Source organism: Mobula hypostoma, chromosome 11, assembly GCF_963921235.1.
Source record: "Mobula hypostoma chromosome 11, sMobHyp1.1, whole genome shotgun sequence".
Lineage (NCBI taxonomy): Eukaryota > Metazoa > Chordata > Chondrichthyes > Myliobatiformes > Myliobatidae > Mobula > Mobula hypostoma.
In genome coordinates, this window is record NC_086107.1 from 39,466,939 (window position 1) to 39,489,118 (window position 22,180).

General features: G+C 38.6%; 1 protein-coding gene across 3 annotated transcripts in view; it reads left to right on the forward strand.

Annotated features, from left to right (window-relative positions):
- Nucleotides 1-19,621, forward strand: part of scube2 (signal peptide, CUB domain, EGF-like 2) — a 113,003-nt gene extending 93,382 nt beyond the window's left edge. For all 3 annotated transcript variants that reach the window (XM_063063171.1, XM_063063173.1, XM_063063172.1), the window contains 6 exons: nt 4,159-4,326; nt 4,980-5,141; nt 6,418-6,615; nt 8,452-8,604; nt 10,235-10,314; nt 16,053-19,621. In XM_063063171.1, coding sequence (XP_062919241.1) covers nt 4,159-4,326; nt 4,980-5,141; nt 6,418-6,615; nt 8,452-8,604; nt 10,235-10,314; nt 16,053-16,205 — 914 coding nt within the window. In that variant the 3' untranslated portion in view covers nt 16,206-19,621. The remainder of the gene's footprint in view (nt 1-4,158; nt 4,327-4,979; nt 5,142-6,417; nt 6,616-8,451; nt 8,605-10,234; nt 10,315-16,052) is intronic.
- Nucleotides 19,622-22,180: the final 2,559 nt, after the last annotated feature.

A 22,180-nucleotide genomic window follows, 5' to 3' on the forward strand; every position in this document is an offset into this window, starting at 1 on the left:
TGGATTGTTAAATCTTGTTCGCATGTTCTGAATATTTATTGTTTATTATTTATTATTATTATTTCTTCTTTTTCTATTTGCAGTTTGTTGTTTTTTGCACTCTGGTTGAATGCCCTAGTTTCTCTGACTTTCATTGATTCTGTTATGGTTACTATTCTATAGATCTATTGAGTATGCTCACAAGAAAATGAATCTCAGGCTTGTATATGGTGACATATACGTCCTATGATCATACATTTACTTTGAACTTTGAACTGTGGAGTTTCATTACCGCTTTCTAAGATTTAACTTTTGTCCTAAATAAACATCCATTTTATGAAAATATATTTACACAAAAGAAAAGATTGCTTCTTGAATTAATAAATTTAATGATTCAATTAATTTTAGATTGACTTTTGCCATTTGTATTTCTCTCTCCACTGATCTGCTGTAATTTTCAGAATTCAAAAAAATTTTTAACTTTACTGTTGTGTTTACATATTCAATAGCTTTGCTTGGTACTCTGGATAATTGAAACAAATTTAAAGCCCTGGTTCACACTGAAACACCTCTCCATGAGTGTCAGGAATCTGGTCTAACTACTGACAGGCAACAGTATCAAATGGCAATGGGACAATCAGGAATGGTGCCAACATGAGAGAGGAAGGCTGATTTCTACGCCCTGATATTACAATTTATCTTCCTCAGCAATCTTTGCTGCGAGAGAGCTGGAGCTGTGTGAAACTCTCAAAGCACATCTGAGCATCAGATTCTAGAGTTAGCTTGACAACAGTCTGAGATTGCAAGGCTGAAGTTGAGGGTCCTATCATAGTGCCTGTGTATTTGTTAGTTCTCTGCAGTACTGCATTGGAGGGATGGTTATTTCTGTGGACTGATGTGGAGATGGTCGCTGCTTCCACACAGGTGCTGCACAAATAAATAAAAAACTACAAAGCATTATTTTCAAGCATTTGAGGAAATAAATAAGGTGTAAGTATCAAAGTTGCTGGTGAACGCAGCATCTCTAGGAAGAGGTACAGTCGACATTTCAGGCCGAGACCCTTCTTTCCGGCATCTGCAGAATTCCTGTTGTTGTTTGTTGTAAGTATCAAGTACAGCTTTTAGGCTATTTGTTAGCAGATATGCTTAATGGTTCCTATAACGGTGATGGAATTATCAGTGTTATAAAATCAATTGCTATATCATTCATTTTGACAAAATTGGTTATAAGACAAAATTATATATACATATGACTGTTTCCAAATATACAGATTATTGCATTTTTTTCTTCAGTAATTTATATTTTTTGTGGTCTTTTCCTCCAGTACACTCTTCTTACTTGGAAGACTGGAAATGGAGTCATGGATTTTTTTTTTCATTTTTTCTAATGTTCCAGCTTTGACTGGTGTGGGTTTATCAGGGGAAATGGTTGGCCATGAGACCAGACTCTGGGTGTTGTGTATAGTGAAGTGCCCCATCTAGCAGTCTGCCTGCGAACTGCCGAGGCTCAAAAGAACTAGGTATATTCAGGAATTATGAACATCCAAACATCAGAGCTAGAAGCATCAGTTCTTAATCCTGCTCTGTCATTGAACGAGCTCATGGATGATCTATAAGACTATAAGATACAGGAGCAGAATTAGGCTATTTGGCCCATCGAGTCTGCTCCACCATTTCATCATGGCCTATCCATTTTCCCTCTCAGCTCCAATCTCCTGCCTTCTCCCCTTATCCCTTCATGCCCTGACCGATCAAGAACTGATCAAACTCTGCCTTAAATATACATAAAGACTTGGCCTCCACAGCTGCCTCTGGCAAAGAATTCCACAGATTCACCACTCTCTGGCTAAAAAAATCCCCTCTTATCTCTGTTCTAAAAGAATGCCCCTCTATTCTGAGGCTGTGTCCTCTTGTCTTAGACTCTCCCACCATAGGAAACATCTTCTCCACACCCGCTCTATCAAGGCCTTTTAAAATCTGTCAGTGATCTTGTCTGTATTCCTGTCTTACCATAGTAAACCTTTACCTTACAGAGCCATAAAATGGTACAACACAGAATGAGGCCCGTTGGCCCACCATGTCCACGCCAACCTTTTGCCGAGCTACACCAATAGTATTTGCCCATTTTAGAACTATATCCTTCTGTTTAAATAATTCTTAAACACAGTGATTGTATCTGATTCCACTACCTACTCCAGCAAAGGGTTCCAGATATCAACCACTCTGAATAAAAATTTTTGCCCTCAGATCCCCTTTAAGCCCCTACCTCTCACTTAAACAAAGCCCTCTTGTTTTTGCTAGCTCTGTTATGGAGAAAAGATGACTCTCATAGACTTTTAAACTTCAATCATATTAGTCCTCAGCCTTCTTTACGCCAGGGAAAACAAGACCAACTTATCCATTGTTTTCCTATAACTGGATCTTCCAATCCAGGCACTGTCCTGTTGAATCATCTCTAACACAATTACATCCTTTATTTTTACCTTACTGGTCCATCTGCACGGCACTTCCTCTGTAACCATAACACTACATTCTACATTATGTTTACTTGTTATTACTTCAATGTATTTACGTATGAAATACACTGTCTGGATGACTCGCAGACAAAGCTTTTCACTGTCTCTACTATGCACATGTGACAATAAGGAACCAATTCCAATTCCTTCCTATAATGTGGCAAGCAGACTGCTCAGCGTACTCCGTGTGGTTTAACCAGTGTTTTGTAAAATTGCAACATAATGTCCCAACTCTTCTATTCATTCTCTTGACCTATGAAGCCAAGCATGCTATATAACTTCTTCACTATCCTATCCACCTACGCTGACACTTACGGAGAAATATTGACTTGGATCTCGAGCAACACGCGCAAGATGTTGGAATTCAGCAGGCCAGGCAGCATCTAGGAAAAGAGTACAGTCATTGTTTCAGGCCAAAACCCTTCGGCAGGATGCATTGACTTGGATCTCTATGTCTTTCTGTTCATCAGTTTTCCTTGGTGTCCTTACTTTTACTGTATCTGCCCCACCCCATTTTAAACACCCAAAATGTCTGTGTTGAATTCTATCTGGCACTGCTGCACCTGTTTTTTGCAATTGTATTTTAATGTAAATAATATTACCCTTTAGAAATCACCATTAAAAATTAAATCAGGACAATAGATAATCAGCAGAGCAACAATACCAACTCTGTTCAAAGATGGATTTTCCTGCCTTTATCATATTAAAAGAGGATTATTGTTTGAAATAGACAGGCAAAGTGTGTACTGGTCTCTCTTAATTTGACTGTACGCAGTATATTGGTTGCAATGGCTGTAAGCTGACCATTGTAAACAAGAAACTCTATTAGCATCTCTTATCATTAGCTAGCTGAAGTTCACCCTTACTCCCTTTGTATATTGGATTGTCTTGGTTTTGGAATTGAAGTGTACTTGAAATAGGAACAATTTTTACTACAGACAAGTTTTTTTGTGAATTAAGTTTTTAATAAAATATTTTCACTAAACAATCAATTTGTAATATTAGCATGAGCCCAATTTATTTATTTATAGATGGTACATAGTTAGATTAGAAGCTTCTTATAAAATCTGCATAAATTGCTGTTGCTTTCTCTTCCTGTCTCATTTAAACTCATGTTTTTTTAATTGTATGCTGTAAATTTTGTTCAATTGTTCACAACTATTTACTTAAATGAGTAATATACAGTAAGTACTTAGGGAAATGTTTTAATGGTATTAACGGAGCTTAGAATATTCTGGAATAAAAATATTTTTGGGGAATTGTACTGTATGCAAGTAGAGAATACATTCATACCCTTCTATATATCACACATGCAAGTGTCATCATAACACAGTTAATCAGGAATCATTTCTGGTCAGGCTGTAAAAATCACACCCTGAAAGAATTCTACAACTTTACCCAATCATTCAAAATCAGTTTTTGGGGATCACAAACATTCCATTTTGCACAGCTTTTTGAAGCATCTTAAAAAGTATAGGACCGGAGTGTACTGTGTTTGAGAAGTATTGCAATTTCAGTTGCATTGTTGTTTTACACCAGATTTAATCACTGAAGAGCAACTCTGTAGTAAAAAAATGCAAAGAAGTTGTAACTACATTGCTTAATTTCATTTACTGCACAAACATTTCGGCCTGAAATAGTTTATTTTTGAAATTGCTTTCAGGACAGTGTCAGGAAGGAGAATTTTCAACGGATGGGTTCAGGCCATGCCAACCATGTCCTTTAGGAACATACCAGCCAGAAATTGGACGAACTTCTTGTTTTTCCTGTGGTGGAGGTTTAACTACTAAACATGAAGGATCAGCAACATTTCAGGATTGTGAAACTAAAGGTAGGTCAGGAGGGATGGTCTACGGGGATATAAGAAACCACCAGACTAGACATACCCAGGCATCATTCCTGATGAAGATGGCAGAGTTTGTCATCGAATTGTTGGTTATAATTGATGCACGTACCCAGCTGGAAGCCCGAGAAGAGTTTATTTGTCAAGGTAGATAACTTTATGAAGCTGTAGGAGAATGAACCTTGCAGGGGAGTGGGAAGTAGACTGAGATTTTATCCTGTACAAAGCTGACTGTGATGTCCTCAGACAACCAAGTGGATTTTGCAGTGGGTTCTCCCAGACTGCTGACAGATTTTGTGTGTATCTGGTGAAACACAAAGTAATTCCGGGCGCCATGATATTGTAGGGGTTAGCGCAATGGTATTACAGCTCGGGGCATTCTGGAGTTTGAAGTTCAATTCCGTCACCGTCTGTAAGGAGTCTGTACATTCTCCCCATAAAATACGTGAGTTTTCCTCCCACAGTCCAAAGACGTACCCAGTAAGTTAATTAGTCATTGTAAATTGTCCCATAATTAGGTTAGGGCTAATCAGGTTTGTCAAGAGTTGCTGGGGTGGTGTGGCTCAAAGGGCCTATTCTGGCTAAATAAATAACATTTCTGCATTTCATAATTATTTGGATTTTCTGTTATCTTTTCACAGTTCAGTGTTCGGCTGGCCATTTTTATGATACAAACACACACAAATGCATTCGATGTCCAGTGGGGTTGTACCAGCCAGAGTTTGGGCAAAATCACTGCATTGCTTGTCCTGGAAATACCACCACAGATTTTGATGGATCAACTAATATTACTCAATGTAAAAGTAGGTGTTTTCTATATTACAGAATTATCTACTGTCTCTAGCGTATGCTTTGGTACAACATCCAGGTGGGTCAGAGAGCAGTTATGGTGTGATGGTACGCTGGAAGCAAAGTATGTATGTTAAAGCAAATATTGGAGTGCTATTCACCAATAATCAGTAGTTAATATTTTCCATCCTTCGAAGTGAAGTAAGTGAATTCTTCAGGGATTTTCTAAATGCATCAATATCATAAAATGAACTTTAACATTATGACTATCACTGTGTCTTGTGTCCTTTTCAAAGTTTGGAACTGCCACATCAAGCCTCTCATCATTTGAAATACCCTCCTCTACTACAAAATGATCCTTAAAATCTGCCTCCGTGAACAAACTTCTGCTCTAATCACACTCATTGTTCAATAGTTCTCCTGTGAAGCAGGGTGGTGTGCTGTTACCATGTTTCTTTATAAATGCAAATTGTCATCTACAATGGCAGCCGTGGACAGTTCGTCATTGCTCTCACGCTGTCCGTTGCCCAGTCCCATGTGGTAATGCACTGCCTAATGGACACTGATTTCTCGTGGCTCCTGCGTAATGTTGGCCTTGGGGACTCTGAATAGGTGAATGAGCGACTGGGCAACTTGTCAACATCCTGATGCCAAAATCAACAAATACATTATAAACCAGGCACAACACAAGCTTCATTCAGTTTATGGCCACACTAATCAGCAGTTTGTTAAGTGACATAAGAAGCTGGTAAAGAACATATTGTGCCCATATATTGAACTCTCTCAAATTTTAAATTTAATCCATAAATCGGGTGCAACAAAGCCCCATTTCATCGATCAAAGAGGTAGGTTTAAGGAATAATTTGATGAGAAAGTGAATTAAAGAAGTTTTGATGGAGGATTTCAGGATTCATGATACAGTGATTAAAGGCACAGGTGCTAACCTAAATTCAGAAATGGGCAAGAGACGAGCATTAAGGGGCATTTATCTTGGAGGATTATAGAACTGAAGGACGTTAGGGAGAGGAGGTAGGTAAAGTTGACAAGGAATATGCAAAAAAAAAAGCAATGTACATGGAAAAGATAATGCTGACTTGAGCTGAATAATCAGCAGTGTGATGCACTAGTTTTGAACAATTCAGATGGTGGATGGGAGGAATGAGCTGATGATGAGAGTTGATGATCTGTGCTACGGACGTGCCTATATTGTAGGACCCTTGCCAACTCTGTTTTGAGATGCCTTCTTAGTGAGTCACTTATTTAAACTCTTTTGTGGTTATTGTACATCAGACAGACAATGCGGTGGAGAGCTTGGAGATTATACTGGATATATTGAGTCTCCAAATTACCCTGGTGACTACCCTGCAAACGTTGAGTGTACCTGGAATTTAAGTCCACCTCCAAAACGGCGTATTCTCATTGTTGTACCAGAAATATTCCTGCCGATTGATGATGAGTGTGGAGACTACTTAGTCATGAGAAAGAGCTGTGAGTAAGAACAGTTCAACATGTTTTTATTCTTATATGTTACACAATTGAACATTTAATACATTTAATAACAAGCTGATAGATTGATTAAATAATCAATACTTTTGAGCAACCCACACAAAATGCTGGAGGAACTCAGCAGGTCATGCAGCATCTATGGAAAAGAATAAACAGTTGACGTTTTGGGCCGAGACCCTTCATCAGGACTGACCTTTGAGCAACTTTTGAGCAAATTCAAGGTTGTAATGTCAAATCCTAATTTATAGTTTCGTACCGCGGAAGCTGATGATGGAAGTCTGAAGTCAAATAATGTACTCTATATACCAACGTACAGATACATAGGCAGCCTGTGTAGGGAAGCAGAAATCTTGAGCAGTTTATATCCATTAGCAGTCTCCCTCTTCCCTCCCGCATTTCCTCCTGCAGCTGAGATCAGTTAGTTTTTCTTTTTCTTCCTTTTCCATCTTCTTTCTTCCTTTGTCTTATTTCTTCCTTCTTTCTATTTTCTTCCTCTTTCTTTTTTCTTCCTCTTTCTTCCAGCAAAGTTGAGGATCCCCAGTTTACAATCTGGTTCTCTGGATAGTGATGTAGCTGAAGAGTCCTTAACAGGATCTTTGCATTCTGAAACAAGCGGATGAATTGGTGCTTAGCAGGGCAGTTCGGAGGGTAGTTCGGTTATGTTATCCATACTTCACCTCCCTTTGAGTTCAAGTCATTGACAAATCCAACACCCGGTACCTCTCTGAATGCTCCTTCCCAATTTTGAGAGGTCATGGGCCAGGGATTCTCAGAATTGGTAAGGACAGAATATTATTCAAGAAGATTAAATTGTCTTTGAATTGTCTTTTCTGTCCTCCTGAAAATGCCTCGCCATAATGGAGTTTAGTACTTCCTTCAGGAGTCTAAAACCGGCTTGCAGATGATGAGGCCATCACTATTCGCTCAGCTTGAGACATATGCAAAAACCAGATATCAAATTCAAAACCTTCTTGGTCCATACTGGTCAGTACTATCCCATGCAGTGCATTTCTTCATTGAGGTCTCTGGGGAATACTGGCTGACATACAGTGGAGCCAGATCTCAAGCTTCCCTATTCATTTCAGTGGGAGGTTACTGAGTCTGTGTTAATGGCACCCTTGGTGCACTCAGCTTTTATTCCACTCTTACCATTCTACTCTGGACTCTTGACCTCACAATCTACCTCGTTCTGCAGTTTATTGTTTACCTGCACTGCACATTCTCTGTAATGGTAACACGTTACTTTGAACTCTATTATTGGTTTAGTTTGTACTACCTCAATGCACAGTTGTAATGAATTGATCTGAATGCACAGTATGCAAGTTTCTCACTGTACTAAATAATAAATCAATTTACCACTTTACTCTACTTCCTTGAGATATGATTGGTCCACACAATTTAGATATGATTATGACTTCAGTTTTGAAATGTTATCTACTTCAGATTTCAAGGAAATTCTATAACTTTGCATCTCCAGTAAATACGTACTTTATCGAGCAGTTCAATTCTTTTGTGTGTAATTGTTACCTAAGGAACAACGTCACATGAATTAATAAGTGATATGTTTTAAATGCATTACAACAATAGTTCAATGGCATAGAATTGAAAATATAAATGTTAGCTGCATATGAGTTTCAGATTAAACCGTGCAGCAAATAATGTCTATAATGTTTGAAGTATTGCAGACCTATCCTTTGTAATGATAATTAATGAATCTAATGCTACTTGCTGTGGCAATATGAATAATATTTGATTTGAGATCAAAAAAATTATCTACAGTATGTCTCTAACTAAATGTGTTCTTGTGTTATTGATTAGCTTTGTCCAATTCAGTGACAACCTATGAAACATGTCAGACATATGAGCGCCCCATTGCATTCACCTCAAGATCAAGGAAACTATGGATTCAGTTCAAGTCCAATGAAGGGAATAGTGGCAAAGGATTTCAGGTTCCATACGTTACATATGATGGTAAATACAGAGGCCTATTTTATAATAACTGTCCAATTCATCTTTCTGCTTCATATTATATTCCTCATATATTTATCTCTACTACCAACAAGTCTATTGATCTTGTCACTATGCCTACTCGACGATGTGTGTATCAGTGGCACAGCACCTTTACCTGTTGATACTCCAAATTAAATTTCTCATCTATTTTTGTGAAGCTAATAGGATACAGTTCCACAGCACAGAAGTGGTTCAACACTATTGCCAAGTGATCTTAGGCTAAGTCTTAAGATTTATATTTTAAGTGTTGACTTAAGAACACGGCAGACATGGTGTTATCTCCCCGGCTTGCGCTGGTGCAGGCACACCACTCTTCTCCCAAGGGAAGGACTACTTTGCTGTTCAGGCGAGTTCTGCAACCTGGCACGAAGTCTGCAATTGTGAGCAGAGTTTTGAAGGTCATAATGGAGAAACTCTGTGAAGCACCTTCAATAATTCCAAAAGACTGAAGTAGGGTAAATACTGAAAGGCTTTTATTCGCAGTGAAATACGACTTCCATGCTGAGTGTCTGCCCCCAGACTGAGGGGGAGGGGCAAGGCGAAATCACCTTTATTCAGGGGTCTGTGGGCGGAGCCACAGGGGCTGTCAGCAGAGGGGCGAGTCCAGACAGTTAACCCAGTTACAACATATATATGGTTTACCACACTCTGTTTCTGAAGTTCCATGGACTGCTGCAAGTATTGACAAAGCCCTGCCCCAGATGATAGAAATTTTTAAAAGTTTCTGCATGTCTTTGACATTCAGAAACATTTAAAAATTATTTAAAATGAAGTAGATTTTCTAAAATATTATTATAATATTATTGAAAAGTAAAATTAACCAGCAAGAATACTTTTTAATACCAAAAACATTCAACAAACAGCAAAAAAAAATTAAATACCTTCACCTGTAGCAATGAAGTCCCCATTGAAATTGGTGGTCTCACATATGTTGCTCCAGTTGAAATTGGCACAGGGTTTGAGAGCCAAACTCCCATATTAAATGCTGAGGATACAGCAGCATCCAGTTCTATCGCACAACTCTTTGGGATGACCAAGGGTGAGTAAGTTTGGGACTTCAGCATTTACCTGCGCATGGAATCTCCTGACTTGTTGGTACGCAAACAGCAACCTGCTGTACAGTATTTTCTTAATGGAGCCAGATGCATTTCCCAGCAAAATTGAGGCTATTAACCTGCCGTGAACCAGTTTTGTACATTTCCACTTCTAGCAAAGACCACTGGATAAAAGTCCGGGATAAGATCTCTGATTCATTTTTGCTCCATTTTTTTTCAGACTTATGATTTTGTTAAGTTGTGAAGACTTGATATGTAGATGAAGTTGTTTTGTTATATATCACTACTTAGAATAACTTTAAATGTAACATTAATAGTTAGGACAGAGAACCGTTCACCTAGGAAAGGTAGTATTAGGAAAAGTTAGAGAAAGAAATTAAAATTCTTTCCCAAGGCAAGGACATGAAGACCAAGCAAAAAGGAAATGGAAGAAAAGATAAATATTGTGGGGTTTAGTCATATCATCTCCATTCAGAAGACAGTTTTGCAGCAGTAGTCCTCAAAACTATTAAAATATACTTTTTTTCTTCTGTTAGAGGATTACCAAGAACTGATTGAAGATATAGTTCGAGATGGTCGCTTGTATGCCTCTGAGAATCATCAAGAAATACTAAAGGTACATTAGAAAAAAAACACTATTTGAATCTAATCTTTGCTCAATTTTCATTTTATAACGTTAATATATACAGGGCAAATGTTCAATGACAATGATTTAAGTAAAGTCAATTAATCATATGTTTTACGTGATGAATATTACTTCAGTATTTCTGAGCTTTATAATGTTGTTGTTCAGTTGTGTTTTAGTCAAGTCCGACTCTTCGTGACCTCATGGACCATAGTGTCCATAGGGTTTTCATGGCGAGATATGGAAGTAGATTGCCAGGCCTTGCTAAAGCACAATCAATTATTCTCTGATGTGATATTCTCTGAAATGAACTTGCAAAAGGATTTGGTAATGTGCCCACGGAATAAAAAAGGCCATGTAAACGTAAGTAGAAGGGTGGGTGAGTAGCAGGAACAGAGAGTAGTAGTTAAGGTTCTTCTTCAGACTGGAGGGAAGTGTACTATGGAATCCCTCATGAGTCAATGCTGCTTCCATTTGAACCTGAGCAAATAGGGCACAACTTTAAAAGTTTCCTATCTTACAGATTTTGGAAGTGGAGTGAACTGTGAGTAGGACTGTAAGGGATTTCAGCTAGAAGTAGACAAGTTTATGAATAGTTGGATACATGGCAGATGAAACAATGCTAAGAAATACAGAGTCATCCATTCTGATAAGAAAAATGAGAAGAGTCAAAATGAAAAAGAAAAGGGATCTTGGGATTTCTGTGTAGAATTTATTGAAAGTGATAGGTCACGTTGAAATACTATTTAAAATAGCATGTGGGATCCTAGACTTGATAAGTAGAAGCAGAGGGTTAAAAGGAAGGAAGTCATAATGAAACACTGGTTTTGCCACAACTAGAGTATCATGTCGAGTTTGGAGAGTTTAAACTTTAAGAAAGATGCCAGACTTTTAGAGAGTGTGCACAAGAGATTTATTAATATGATACCAAAGGTAACGAATTTTAGTTATCTGGAAAAGTTGGAGTTCTTCATCTTTGAATAGTAAATATTGAGGAGAATCAATGTGAGGTAAAGACTGAGATGACAGAGAGAAACTGCTGATAAGGGCTTGGAATGCACTACCAGGAGGCATGGTGGAGACACTGAAATTGTAGTATTCAGAAGAGAGCCAGGTTTGTGTGTCAACAGATAAAAAGAGCACCAGGCTAGTGCAAGAGAGTGGGACTCTGTAATAATGATGCTATGGACTCAACAGGCTATCTGCTGTACTCTAGCCATTCTATCATTTGGTGATACTGCTTTAAGCATACTGTAAGTGGATTTCAAAAGTGAGTATAGACTACAAGCCAGTTTAACTTTTTAGTGGAATGTGATGGTCAATGGGGTAATGGTGCTAATCTGGTTGATGTTGATAAATTTTGCACAAACTAATTTTCATTCATAGAGATCAAAATTCAATATATTTCTTGAGTGAAGTGTGTAATTGAATGTAGAATATAGAAATCTACAGCATATTACAGGCCCTTCAGCACACAATGTTGTGCTGACCATGAAACCTACTCTATAGAAACTGCAACACACATAAAAGTTGCTGGTGAACGCAGCAGGCCAGGCAGCATCTTTAGGAAGAGCTACAGTCGATGTTTCAGGCCGAGACCCTTCGTCAGGACCAGCAACTTTTATGTGTGTTGCTTGAAATTCCAGCACCTGCAAATTTCCTCGTGTTTGCGTCTATAGAAACTGCTTAGAATTACCCTACCTCATAGCCCTCTATTTTTCTAAGCTCCATGTACCTCTCTAAGAGTCTCTTAAAAGACCCTATTGTATCCACGTCCACCATTAAAGCCGGCAGCCCATTCCACCCACTCACCACTCTGTGTGAAAAAATACCCCTGACATCCCTCTATACCTACTTCCAAGCACCTTAAAACTGTGCCCTTCATGTTAGCCATCTCAGCCCTGGGAAAAAGCCTCTGGCTATCCACACAATCAATGCCCCTCACCATCTTATACACTTCTATCAGGTCACCTCTCATCCTCCGTTGCTCCAAGGAGAAAAGGCCAAGTTCACTCAACCTATTCTCATGAGGCATGCTCCCCAATCCAGAGGCACGCTCTCCAATCCAGAAATAACAATAATCATTTTTTCTGAATACTAAAGAATCAAAAATAAGACCAATATTCTAATGCTCAGAGATGACCTTCATCATAATGTCACACATTTGTCAACTAACTACTGTATATGATAAAGTGTTAATTATGGTGATGAATAACAGAGTGTAAAACATAACCTGTAGAGTGTGGAGTTGAAAACTGAGATCTTGAAACATTGTAGGCCACATTTTGCCACTAGCAGCAAAGTGACAGCAAATCTGTTTGACTCTGAAATCAGCTGCATGTAAAGTTATATTTTTGATTAAAATTGAATGGATTTAATCTTTTTCAATGTAAGTTTTATTCTGACATCAGTGCCGGGGGCATTCAGCAATAGTGCTGCCATCAAATAGGTTAAACAACCAATAAAACTGAAGGAATCTCATGGGAAGTGACAAGTGAGCTTTATTATTCAGTTCATTAATTTGTTAAATTAAAACCTATTCTGATCATTATTTAAAAAATCAATTGTATTTTTATCATTTGACAATAGATTAGTTCTTCAAAACCAGAGATGTTTCTTGGTTATGTCCTAGTTCACCATTAAAAATCCAGTTGCATTTAATCCAAGAATGCTTGACTGTCTCAAGAATATTTTCATTGCGAGTATTCTGTACAATGTGGGACTTCATGTCAACTTGGTGATTTCAAATGATTTCTACTGGTGCAGTCCACAGCAAAGCAGGATATTACTGGCCGCAATTTCTGGACTTCCATGTTTATCTCAATGTGTGCATATTCCAGAATTTCTGCCAATTTTATGCAGTAATTATGTGAGATGTTGGAAGATTGACCATTAGTAGAGCTGCAAAGCACAGGTCATTGTGGGAGCTTAGGGGAAGAGAGGACATCATCCCAGTGAAACTTCACATGATTCATTCTCTATTCACTTCCTTTTCAGCATTGTCTAATTTCATGTGAAGACTTACATTTATCTAGCATTTTTAATACTGCATTAAAACATTCCAAGGTGCTTCATAAGACCAAATATCAAACAAAATCTGACAGATCTCATAACTAAGATTTTGTAAGTGTGATTGATAATAAAATAATTTCACATGATCATAGAATGCATTTGCTAAGTATCCTTTATGTGGTCAAACTGTTGCATAAAATCACCTGCAGAAAGAGACTCAGGAGCTTTCTATTGGTAATACAAGTATCTCATTCTACACTTGTAAGCACTCAGTAGTCACTCAGACTAAAACATCCTGCAAAGGTCACACAATACCTCATGAGATCTGTAACATTTTAATAACATTCCAGGCAATTGGCAACATTTCTGGCATTCATAAAACTAATATTATTCATCCTCACATAGATGTTTTAAAATATAATGGATTTTAATATACCTACTTTTTCATATTTTACAAGCTTAATCATTATATTTCATTTCTAGTTAGTTTAATATGTATGTTCCAGTATTTATATATTAGTCTGAAAAAGTTATTTAAAAATCTCATATATTGTCCCCCAGTTTGTTGACCGTGAGAGATATTCAGTGTGATTGGCTGCTCAGCCAGCATGATGTCATCACTGTTTCTGGATGTTCAAAAACAAAATGTAGGCAGTCCCCGGGTTATAAAGGGGTTCTGTTACTGAGAATCATTCAGATTCCAAGCTGTTTGTAAGTTGAAAATGAGCAAAAACAGTGTGTGGAAGATGATCACAGAAACGGCAGGCATGGGAAGAGAGGCTGCAAGCCAGTGTCACTGACTTAGTGAGTGAGTGAATGAGTCTGCTCAGCACTCCCATCTCTGCTTGGCTCGATCCGATCTCTTATTTTTGTGGCTGTGAGAGAAGGCATGAGAAGGCCTGTGCCCACCCAGCACAATATGTCTGCAATGCTGCAGCAGCTGGCAAATCTCTCCCAGTGCAGACCTCCGAACAGCTGGCAGGGCAGTTCAAACTAATAATTCCCACCAAAAATATTGCTCCCGCATTGGCAGCACGGTCAGGCTCCATGCACACTGGCTAACTCCAAATCACTTGGCTCTCCACACACTCACCCGTGAAGCTCTGCTATGAAGATGAGGCAGCTTGACTTGTTTCAAAAAGTTGTTTAAAAATTCATCAGGAAATTTTTGTAAAGTATAAGTCCTTAAGTTAGAGCCTTTGTAACCTGGGGGCTGCCTGTATCAGTAAAGAAGATAGCCATGCCATGGAGCATGAGATCTTTTTGAACAGGAGAAACTCTTAGTTGTTTTGCCACTGAATACACAATCTGGACTAATGCATCAAGAAGTTATTTGTCAACAATATACATGTCAAGATCAGGGTGGCACGGCACGGTACCATAGCAGATAGTGTAACGGTATGAAAGCACCAGCTACCCATGTTCTATTCCACCAGTGTTTGTAAGGAGTTTGCACGTTCTCCTTATACATGAGTGGTTTTTCCCCGGGTGCTCTGGTGTCCTCTCACATTCCAAAGATGTACAGGTTAGTAGGTTAGTTGGTCACATGGGTATAATTGGGTGGCACAAACTCATTGGGCCGGAAGGGTCTGTTACCATACTATGATTCTAAGTAAATAAAAAAAAATTCCACTAACATTTCAGCTGCCTTCCTGCTGATGTCACCATGTTATTCTGCACTTCTGAGGAAACAGGTGGAACACTAATTGTGGACGTGTTCAACATCTTCACCCTATAATCCTGGTTTCTTCCTCCAAATCACAAACATGAGGAAACCTGCAGATCCCTTTCAAACTTTCAAATCCCTTACTCACTCTTCCTTCAGTTAGTCCTGACAAAGGGTCTCGGCCTGAAACGTCGACTGCACCTCTTCCTACAGATGCTGCCTGGCCTGCTGCGTTCACCAGCAACTTTGATGTGTGAAACCTGCAGATGTTGGAAATCCAGAGCAACACACACAAAATGCTGGAGGAACTCAGCAAGCCAGGTAATATCTATGGAAATGAATAAACAGCACAGAAGAAAGGTCTTGGCCCAAAACATCGACACCGTCCTGATGAAGGGTATGGGCCAGAATGTCGATTGTTTATTCTTTACCATAGATACTGCCTTCACCTGAAAATGTTTTCCTTCCCCCAATCCCATTTGTGAATGGACCCAGGCACAAAGGTTCCATCAATTGCATTTCTGTTAAAAGTTCATTCTACCCATACCGATGGCAGTCCTGAAACCAATTAAGAGCCCTGAGCTATCCCCATATTTTCCAGCTGCAGCCACTCACCGATACACCTATCCATGAGCTCGGCAGCCAATCTGAATGGATATCACAGTGGAGGGCTGCAAAATTTTATGTAAGGAAATCGTGCACCCTATGATTCAGCTGTCCTGTTTATTTTCATTTCCTCTAAAGCAAGTCTGGATGGCAAGGCAGCACTTTACTGATCCTCTATTCATCCATTATTCACACACGTTCACCTTCCTGTCAAGGTCTCTAGTTAGCAGTCACTGGTGAAGACTTTAATAGATTCTTTCCAAAAAATACTTTTTTGGTAAACTTGCTACAAAATGTAAAAATATTACTTTAAGAAAATACATACTCAGTGTAAACCTTAGTTTTATTTAGTATGTAAGTACATATACAGTTTTGATATATAATGCTGTTGTGTCTGTGACTACACATTTTGGTTTAGATTGACTCCTCTGATTTTTTTCCATAGGACAAGAAACTCATCAAGGCCCTATTTGACGTTTTAGCTCATCCACAGAATTACTTTAAATACACAGCCCAAGAATCCAGGGAAATGTTCCCCAGGTCATTTATTCGACTGTTGCGCTCAAAGGTTTCCAGATTTCTGCGGCCATACAAATAGCTGGGAATTTCTTTATTTCCCTTGAACTCTGGTATTTTATAAGCAGACTATAAAATGTTTCATTTAATTTGTTTGACTTCAGTTTGCATGTACTCATTTACATAGGGAACATAATGTTCTGATGTCCCATCTCATTGCACTCTGTTAAGTACTCAAAATATTGGACCCTGAAAACATTAATGGTGAGTTGGGAATAGTACGGTTATTAAGGAACAAACTCGATATAATTTCTTTTCCTTAATTTATATTAAAACAAGTTATCGTACTTACACACAGAACCTAGCCTTTTTTTTAAATGAGATAATATTGTTGCAGATTAATGCTATAGGAACATCCAACATGCGACCAGTGGCTGGCAAAGCTCATGATAGGCAATATAAGAACATATTATTGTTGCTCATTAGAACTATAAATCCCTTAACCACTTGGGTTCTTTTCCTTACGTGAAAACAAAAACCGTATGGAAGCAATGAAAAACATACATAGTAAGCTTATGTATGTACTAGATAAAGGTACAGGTATGTCGCTTCCCGAGTTTCTCTGTTTAGCGGACGATTTCCCTCTACGTCTCTCTGACGTAGTGGGGGAATCGTGTATGAGGCAAGTTACAACAGTGGTTTCCCATTGCCTTCTGCCGGCTGAGTTTCCAAAGAGATCACCAGCTCGTAACCCAGCACCGATGGAAAGCGTGCGGGGGAGCCGGCTGGATTCGAACTCTGGACCTTTTGTCCCGAAGTCCAGCACTGATGCCACTACACCACCAGCTGGGTCTATGTGCTAGATACTGTGTGAAATTAGCAAACCATCAAAATGCCTTGGCTGATCCATACCGTCATACTGACAAATTTGCTTGTCCTTTTGAAATTTGGTGGTTTTATCCTATGAACTATGAGCATTTTTAATCTCTGCTGTTATAATGTTAAAATAAGATGTAATAGCCCTTAATCCACATTGTTCAGCATTTTATAATTTATCAGCTCCTTATCTCTGCTTTTCAATGCTATCATTCATTGGACATATCATACCAATTGGGTTACTGGGCTTCACAATGGCTCTCTGTATCTTTATTCTTACATGTGGCAATGAAAATGCTTGCCCTTGGATTTCCAGTGTTTATATTCCATAATGTTTTTAGTGTAAGTTTCTTTTAAATAGCAGCATTCTAGTGTAATGTTGTATTCATATCCTGTTATTTTTTTAGTTGGATATTAATTGTCTTGAACATATTTGTTAAAGCAAAGCATTAAAGGTAGATCAGTTCTACCATCCCTCCAAAACACATATAGGAAAATGATCTAGTCAATGCAGAGTGTCATTTATATACTGATTGGTAGTCATATCTCAGTGAGAGAACATTGACGCAAAGTTATAATTATCCCATCCGAAGGTAGATGGTTTCCTGTTCACCATAAATAGGTTACCCTCAAACCACCAAACAATGTGATAAAAATGTCTGTGTCACATGTTTTTAGGCACCTGAAGCATATTATGGAAAGCACTATAAGGCACATGTTGCTCTAGTTTAGCAGTTCTCGTCGCGAAACTGCAATGTAGCAAAAGCAAAATTCAAAGTTTATTGGGTAAAATACTCAAAGGGCTTCATCAGAATAGTATGATCAATCTGACTGTAGCACTGAACTACATCAGGAAAAGCCAGGACAGGTGGTTAAAGAAATGGATTTTAAGCCAAGTTTTAAAGAAATTCAATTGAATTTTGAGAAGTTGTTACACAGACAACCTGTAAATTCTAGACATACTATTCACTGTGTAGAAGGGAGTCATTATGTGCAGACTTGTGGTAAATGAGTATTTGTCAAGGAGAACTTTAAAACATTTTCATGTCCAACCCCGCCTCCCCAGATAATAACTTTCATTGCCCCCTGCTTTAAACGTCCAAAAGCAATTTTCAAGTATGTTATCAGACAAAAAGACACCATGTCAAGAAGCATACATTAGACCAAATGTTCAGTAAATGGAAAATTTTGAATAGCTTCTTGTAGAGAAAATGATAAGGCGAAGAATGGTAAGGAAAATCTAAACTTGGGTTCCTAGGCAGTTCAGCACCTGGCTGCCAGAGATGGATGGGATGACTTAACTCCAAATACACTGGCAATTCAGCCATCACTTTGCTGATGAGGGAAATTAAATTTATATCAGTGGATGGAAAACTGCAGCGATATTTATTGAGTCAGAGTGATCCCAGCTGATCAAAGTAGCTCTGTTTAAACTATTTCCCACAGGTCTTACCATTCAATTAATGACTAAATAGCATAGGTTAAAAATACTGATTTAAGAAAATGCATTGTACTACAAAATTCAAGATTCCTTCTTCTTTTCGATGACTTAATTTGAAGTTTATGCTCAATGTAGATTTATCTCATCTGCCCTAGATTGGAATAGGCATTGATGTCTACTTGCGCTTTTAAACAGTTATTGTAAATTATGTATAAATTTGCCAAATGTTTGTCCTACAAATTTTAATATTAACTTTAATAGGAAATACAAATGTTTACCCTTAAGTGGTTGAATTGGTGTTTATTATGTAGTGTGCTTTGATAAGTTTGAAAATGTCAGGTCTCTTTATTGTACCTGTTTCAGTGTATAGAGGGCATCGCCATACACGGCACATGATAGCACAGGTGCCATCTTAATTTTATCTCACATATCACTGTCTCTCAGCTCATTTCCACATGATTTCTTATATGTGACCCACTCATTGAATTAAAATTTAAGAGCAGCATTATCGCCTTACGGTATCTGTTTCAAATGCACTAGAGGGTAGCCAGCAAGTTAAACCCACAAACAAACTTATATTGAGACATGTTTCATTTTGCTACAGTATGCTGACTACAATCAGAAAACTGGACAGCCACTCGACAGACAGACTGACCGACTTACTGAGGTCTTGTCTCTTCTCTCCAAACATTATCGGCAAGTAGACAGAAGGAGCAGTTGCTCACACGATGCAACTGTTAAACTAGGCCTGAACTAGCATGACAGTAGTTATATTTATTGCAGCGTTTCGTTAATTATAGTCAATTCATCAACATTGTCTCGAGTATTTCAGCAGAGCTAAACACCGGACAAATCATGTTTTTGAAATGATTCACTGGACTGTGAAAATATCGATTTCATATTTGATTTTTATTGTTCCAAATGTGAGATGACACTGCCAATACGGTGATCATAGTAATGTTATTTGAAAGCATAAAGCGCAAGAAATATAAAGCTTGGCATTTTATGTTATATCATTGGCATTTTCACAATCTAACTTACTTTGAAATTAATTCAGTTTCAATGCCATTTTCACTTTTGATGTGAATTTCCTGAGAATTTCATGTGTAAATGCTTGAGAATTAAACTATTATAAGCAAGTGAAAATCAGCCTAAACAGCAACTACATGGAAAAGTTTGAACTGTACAACATATTTTCCCATGTTAACTGCTGTATGCTATGAAAAGTAAAGTTTGAAGTAATCAAATCATTATTTATGCACATTAAACATATGTTTGAAAACGTAACTACAGAAAACCTTTCTCTTCTTAATGCATCAGTTTCCAGCCATGCTTGCAAATATTCAGCACAAAGGAAAATACCAGAATTAGTGAAAAAATATTAGATTTTTGAGCACACATTTATACCCTTTCAAAAGTGGTACAAGTGTACAAAATTCAGCTCCTGTGCAAATGTATGCAAATAAGATTCAAAGATTCAAGATTCAAAGTGCATTTTTTATCAAAGTATGTATGTTGTTTACAACTCTTGAGATTTGTCTTCCGCACAGACAGCCACGAAACAACAAAGAACCATGGAACCCGTTCAAAGACAAAACAATCAACTCTCTCCCCTCCTCATGCGCAAAAAAAAACAAATCACACAGCTACTAAAAAAATTAGTGAAACAATGAATATAAGACACAAAATCAGCTCAGTGCCCGTTACCTGCAGGCTTTCCCAATTCAAAATCTTCCAAACTAGCAACAAAAATAGAAGCAACCAGGGAAATTTAAAAATGCATCATATGGGAATTTTAGAGTTCGCAGTCCACAAACCCTGCTCCAGTTCCATCTGTGGTGCATCAGACAACCCAACATATATTTATGAAATATACCTGAGTGGATTTTCTCAGTCAATCACCTTCAAGTAACTGAAGCCAGTGACCAAATTCATTCTGCAGTATCACATTTGTGTAAAGGATTATTCTCTAAATATTTAACTTTGTGTGTATTGCTGAATGTTGAAAGTGAAACAAAACTGGCAGAATTTGTTCTCTACTGACCCAGTTTAGGGAACAGACTGAACCTGTGTTTACTGAGGTGGCTGGCGCTTGTGAACTCATTTGCAGTGATGGATTATGCAGTAACACGTACCAGTTTGGGTGTCAGTAAGCAATGCACACAACAGCTGGATTATTCCACAAAGATCTGAAGTTGTAAATACTGGAAGGTGTATGTATGCAAGGATTTTCAGGCCCTCGTTCACTATGGAGGTGTGGTCTAGTGGGGCCTGTGTGGTCTAGTGGGGCCTGTGTGGTTTAGTGAGGCCTGTGATAATATGTTGCAATGAAAGAACTTCAAACCTTTATGAAGGATTGGCTTTTTGAGGTATAAAGGCTGCCATCAAGACACAGAATCTCAGGATTGTTGAGTGTAGTTTCATTGCCATTTTGAAAAAGTTTTCCCAGGGTAACAGACATCCCACCTCTCCCGGAAGTTCCGGGAGTCTCCCAATATTAATAGTGGCTCCCCGATGCCCGTAAATTATATAAAATGTCCCGGAAATCAATTTTTTTGAGAGCGAGTGAGCGAGAGAGACCACGAGAGTGAGAGAGAAAGAGAGAGCGCAAGAGCAACCATGCTCTCACGGAGAGAGTGAGAGAGCGAGCGCACGGCATGGCAGAGTGTTCCAAAAAAAGAAAATATAAAACGTACGTCACCCCAGACTACACTAAACTGTACCCCTGCCTAATAGGGGTCAAAAATAATGACAGTGTTGCTCGCTGCACCGTTTCCAACAGTGACTTTTCTATTGCCCATGGTGGGTTAAAACTGTAAAAGACATGCTGAGGTGAGTTTAACAGGTATCATTCGTTCATTAGCATAGCTAACGTTATTTAAACTAGCTGGCTAGCTGCTAAGGAGCTACTCTATTGCAGACATCCCACCTCTCCCGGAAGTCTCCCGCAAATTGATGGTGCTACCTCCCTGAAATGAGTTTTTGCAGGGTGGGATGTCTGGGGTAATGTACTCAGAGTAGTGCTTACTGCAAACCTGTTCACAGATACGATGCACTGCTGATGAGAAGTGTCAAACAGAGCAGCACTGTGTACATTCATTTGGCCATCCTTCAGAGGGATGGCAGATGCTGTCGTTCACCCTTCTCCTACCTGCAGGTTCACTATTACATTTCCATTTACATCTCGTCCAGCCTTGGTCAATGCAAACGAGTATGTAAAATCAATTCTGAAGAAGGTGATACATCTTTTGTTCCTATTTATAATCATGGGGCCTTTAGAAGTGTATATTCCTTGACTTTGTACTGTTGGCCAAATTCTATATGCTTTTTGTTTCTGTATCAGGCCAGTGTAGCATGGGTAACTATGAGTAATCATTCAATCACTCCGTATCACGATGTGGTACAGAAACTGTACTGTAATAGAACCAGTAAAACCACCCAATGCATCACCAGCACTTGTCTACCCACCATCCACGGCCATATACACAGAAAGATGCCAGAGAAAAGGCCAGCAATATCAGGAAGGATCCTGCCCACTCCCATCAGGGAAGGCACTGTGCAGCATCTACACCAGGACCACTAGGCTCCAGGAGAGTCACTTCCCCCGAGCCGTCTGGCTGATCAACACCTCCACTAAACACCAGCACTATATACACATCACCTAGTATCACTGTGAGTTCATCACTCGGTCTATGTATATAACAGTTACATATACATTGTGTTTTATAGGATTACTATTA